Source organism: Humulus lupulus, chromosome 3 (assembly GCF_963169125.1).
Source record: "Humulus lupulus chromosome 3, drHumLupu1.1, whole genome shotgun sequence".
Classification (NCBI taxonomy): Eukaryota; Viridiplantae; Streptophyta; class Magnoliopsida; order Rosales; family Cannabaceae; genus Humulus; species Humulus lupulus.
The window spans coordinates 148,688,799-148,693,640 of NC_084795.1; the positions used below are offsets into that span (position 1 = coordinate 148,688,799).

The 4,842-nt window shown below is 44.9% G+C and overlaps 1 protein-coding gene across 1 annotated transcript; it reads right to left on the reverse strand.

The window, feature by feature from the left end:
- Positions 1-1,462: 1,462 nt before the first annotated feature.
- LOC133825132 (uncharacterized) lies at positions 1,463-3,883 on the reverse strand. The gene is made up of 5 exons (XM_062258118.1): positions 3,672-3,883; positions 3,085-3,165; positions 2,154-2,298; positions 1,741-1,798; positions 1,463-1,653 (listed from the first exon to the last, which is right to left on the reverse strand). The coding sequence occupies exons 1-5, from the start codon at positions 3,881-3,883 to the stop codon at positions 1,463-1,465; spliced, it is 687 nt and encodes a 228-aa protein (XP_062114102.1).
- Positions 3,884-4,842: the final 959 nt, after the last annotated feature.

The following is a 4,842-nucleotide window of genomic DNA, read 5'->3' on the forward strand; positions in this document are numbered from 1 at the left end:
CAATAAGCTTAGAACGGTCACCAAGCCGCCTAGCCAAAAAGGGTCCTAAAAGGGACCCTTGCAAAAATAGTACTGTGAATAATGACGAGAAGGATGCTTCTCACAAGAAATAATAAGCATGCGCAAAAGTATATAAAATGATAACTAGAACCCAAAGGGTCAACATATCCTTATAGATACAATCAAGAGGCACCAAAGAGAGACCTATCGAACCCCTTTGTAAGGGCTCCAAAGGACCTCAAGCATGATGAATAAAAAAGTATATATAAAAAAGAGAACCTATCGAACCCCATTTTGCGGGCTCAAAAGGACCTCAGACATAGAGGAACAAAAGCAAATAATCACATATATATACAAAAAATAAAGTAGTCGCGATGATGTCACATGACTAATAAAAGTTAAAAAAAAAAAAATTAATGATAAGCTCAAATGAGCATACAGCCAAATTGAATCAAAAGATAAGATCTCAGAAGCAGAATCTCAGGGCCTCTTACCGCAGGCATTCTACTCAGCCACCCGGGAAACGACGTGCTCACCAGAGGAGGAGAAATAGAAGTTAGGATTTTGCCTCCATACTCCGTAAAGGGCGTGCTCTATGGATTTGTACTCGATATCAGCCAAATTCGCCTCTAAGGAAGTGACCCTATCCTGCAACATTGCGATTTTGGCTTTTGCTCCACTAAGATCAGCCTCTAGGCGAGCAACCTTCTCATGCAACATCACAACCTTGGCATTCACCCTCTTCTTCTTTTTCGATGATGAAGAGGCCTTCACCAAAGCCTTCTCAAGCTTAAGCTTGGTGTCAGTAAGTTCCCTCTCGAGCCCCTGAACCTTGAACGTTAGACGGTCCCTTTCTGCATTCGACGAGGAGAGGTCCTGCGCCAAGTCGGAAAAGCGTTGGGCTACTATATAAGTTTGCACGCGAAAAATAATAACAATGATGGTGAGAAAAAAAAAGGGTAAGGCTAATGTAAGATGCATGAACTCACCCAAGTGGCGGAGCGCACAAGAGTCTTTCCAAGCTCTGACATGACAAAATTCCCAAGATTTCTCCAATCAGTCTCAGGAAGACCCTCGGCAACCCAGGTATACCGTTGCCCATAAGAGGTCTCCATACAACCCACCAAAAGTGCCCCCTACGAGTCAGGGGCGCCTAGCTGGGTAGGGACAGATGACCTACTCACCGAAGGAGGAGGGGGCGCAGGAATATCAGGAAAATGAGCCCCTGATGAACCAGGATTGAGGGAAGCATGAGGGAGAGCATGGTATTCCTCAGAAAAGGGACAGACGAAGCCCCTTGGCATGGCCTATTGACTGTGGGAGTGAGAGGCCATGTCATGGTCTATAGGGGCCAAAGGAGGGCACCCCCTGGAAGACAAAGATGATCGGCGAGGTCGCCTGTGTTCTGGAGAAACCTCCTCGAGCACCCACTCCACATCGCCTCCGTCAGAGTGATGCTCAACTAGAGGCGCCTTCTTCCTTCACTCGAAAATGTGCCCAACACATCAGGATCCGAAACCACGAACAAGTTGTAGCGGTTCAGGTTTGCCACAGTGAACAGGCGAGCGACCATTTTCAAGGTGGGGTCAGCATCGAGGATTTTTTCCACTGGTGATGCCTCCGACCAGGGAATGTCAGGGTCACCGAACTCCTCTGCCCAATCAACACAATTGCAAATATAAGCATAAATTCCAGAATAACCAATTCAAAGCAAAAGGATGACAAGCTTGAAGCACTTACTTGGGGACGAGCGAAAGTATTCGCATACGTAGAGGGGACCTTTTACGAAGAAAAAGTCCTGCTTCCAGGACCCCAGGTTTGAAACAGAACCCTCTATGAGGGAAACCTGGGAGTTGGCCTTCTGTATGAAATAAAAGCCTTTGGATTTTGGGGTTGGCATGAGGTTATACATAAAGTACACCTCCCGCGCCGTAGGAGCGCGCTGGTTGAGCTCAACGAATTCCATGTATAGGCAACTTAGGGTCAGCTAGCTATTAGGCGACAGTTGGAGCGGGGCAAGGTCAAAGTGATTGAGTATCGCGACAAAAAATGGGTGTAGAGAAATGGTCCCACCCGCTTTTAGGATATGCTCGCTCGTGGCCACGCACCCCTGAGGGGGATTATCGGCCCGGCAGGTACTAGAACGAACAAACAATTGGTATTCCTTGCCAATGCGATATTTCATAGACAACTCCAATAACCAGTTCTCTGACACGCTGGACACAATGGAGGATGCTAGTAAAGGACCAGAATCTTGCGCCTCGGAAGCCACCTGTCACTGTACTCTCTTTGCCATATCTGCAAAACCAAAAGAAAGAGGTGAGGTAGAAACAGGGCACTTTACCCTCCCTTTTTTCTTCCTGGCAAGGGTCTTCCACCGAGGCACTGAGTGTGAGAGCTCTAATCAAGGGTGGATCGAAAACAAGGGTTGAGGGGAACCTGGGATGACCCCATGATAATCACAAGGGGAAAATGGGGCAAGAGGTTCAGGCAGGAGATTTCCCTCCATGAACTCCAACTCCATCTACAGATCTAAAAGGGTCACCTAAGGTTCTCTATATGGTTGCTAAGGTCAATGGGGAAAGAAACTCCGTCACCCCTCACAACTGAGTCTATTTCTCTCTCCACCACCCAGATTTTATGTCTAAGTACATCCATATGCTCAAGGTGACGTATATGGGCTTACCTCAAAGTGTCATAGTCTTGGTAAGGGTTGTCTTCGGGGGACTCCGAGTCTGAAGATAAATCTACAAACTTGACCCCCAGAGGAGCACTAGATTATCCCTCGCATGCCATGGGACCTTGTCTCGTAGGTAATTAGGGTGCACGTGTAAATTAGAGGATTGCTACAAAACACAAAGGAATGGGCTCAAAACCTCTAGGCACAAGTGCTCTAAATGGCCAACTATGGGGTATAAACGAGGGCATGTAAGTGGATTAACTCACAACAAGCTCCGGCCAAGGAAACCCATCCCGAGTGGTGCTAATTTAGACCCAGTGAGCATGAGAGAGAAAGAAACTATACCTCAAGTAAGTAAAATCGAGCACTGTCGTGGTTAAAATGAGGTCGAGGGTCAAAAGTACCGTCGTGATAGAAGAAAAGCAAAGGGTCGAAAGTATGTGTCTACAAAAACAAAAGAAAATGATGTTTTAGTCCTCAAGTACCTGCATGGATATTGGGATAAAAGAAATGAACTCAAATTATAAAAGAAAAAAAATAGTGAAAGTGAGGTTGTGGGGATTCAACCCCTTACTTCTTGAAAGGACTAAGGATTCCTCACGCATTCGTGTATGGCCTCGCCAAGGCGTCTCGCCCATCTCGAGAGGCATGGCCTCGCCAAGGTATCTTGCGCATCCAGGTATGGGTGCCAACCTCGGGTCCTAAATATCATCTTTCACCAACCTCATCCCAATGAAGTGGTGATCGGCATGTCCATCCATATAGCATCTCATAAGGAGCCATGCCTATCATTGCCTGATAACTGTTGTTGTAAGAGAATTCTACCAATGGAAGATATGTGCTCCATGATCTTGAGAAGTCTAACGCACATGCCCTCATCATATCTTCTAAAATTTTTATGGTACATTCTGACTGACCATCGGTTTGAGGGTGAAATGTCGTACTTAGTTTTAACTTAGTGCCCATTGCACGCTGTAGACATTCCCAGAACTTTGATGTGAAAACGAATCCTCTATCGAAGACTATCGTCTTAAGAACTCCATGTAATCTCACTATCTCTACCATGTAAAGCTTTGCGTACTGCTCAACATTATAAACTGTTCTAACTGGCAAGAAGTGAGCAGATTTTGTAAGTCTATCTACTATCACCAAAACAGAGTCACGCTGCTTGGTGTTCCTTGGTAATCCCACCACGAAGTCCATCGCTATATCTACCCATTTCCTTTCAGGAATCTCTAATGGTTGCAAAGTTCCAGCGGGTCTTTGATGTTCGACCTTAACTTGTTAACATGTAAGGCATTTTGCTACAAATTCTACTATGTCTTTCTTCATCCCCGGCCACCAGTACATTGTCTTGACATCGTTGTATATCTTGGTCGATCCTAGGTGAAGTGAATACGAAGTAGTGTGCGCTTCCTTCATAATACTTTTTCTTAATCCTCCACTTTTTGGCACACATACGCGGTTTCTATATCGTAGCATGCCTTCTTTTGTTAAGGAGAAATCAACATTCTCTGAGCTTTGTAGTGTTGCGTTCATCTTAAGAAAAAAATCTTCCTCTTGTTGTTTCTTCTTTATTTCCTCCATTAGTGTTGACTTGATCTTGAGGTCAGCTAGTTGTCCAATTATTAGCTAAATTCCAGACCTCTTAATATCATCTTGTAAATGTTGAGCTATCCCCTTAAGTGTTGACAAGCTCCCATAACTTCGCCTACTAAGTGTGTCTACCATGACGTTAGCCTTTCTTGGATGATACAAGATCTCACAATCATAGTCCTTTACTAACTCCAGCCACCTCCATTGCCTCATATTGAGCTCCTTCTGCGTAAAAAAGTACTTTAGACTTTTGTGGTCCGTATAGATTTCCCACTTTTCTCCGTACAAATAGTGCCTCCAAATCTTTAGAGAGAAAACCACCGCTGCTAATTCTAAGTCATGGGTCGGGTACCACTGCTCGTACTCCTTTAGCTGTCTCGAGGCATAGGCAACCCCTCTTTTGTCTTGAATCAAAATGCATCCAAGTCCCTACTTCAGACGCGTCGCAATACACTACAAAATTTCCCTTATCTTTTGGGTCGCATAGAATTAGGGCTGATATAAGCTTTTCCTTTAACGTTTGGAAAGTTTCTTCACACTTCTTCGTCCATACAAATTTATGTTGC

Excerpts from the sequence above, each read along its gene's own strand:
- LOC133825132 (XM_062258118.1), bottom strand. The coding sequence starts at position 3,883 with ATGGACTTCGTGGTGGGATTACCAAGGAACACCAAGCAGCGTGACTCT. Across the intron at positions 1,799-2,153 it reads ATTGGCAAGGAATACCAATT|GACTTTTTCTTCGTAAAAGG; the intron begins GTTTGTTCGTTC and ends TCCTGGAAGCAG. Across the intron at positions 1,654-1,740 it reads ATACTTTCGCTCGTCCCCAA|AGGAGTTCGGTGACCCTGAC; the intron begins GTAAGTGCTTCA and ends TTGATTGGGCAG.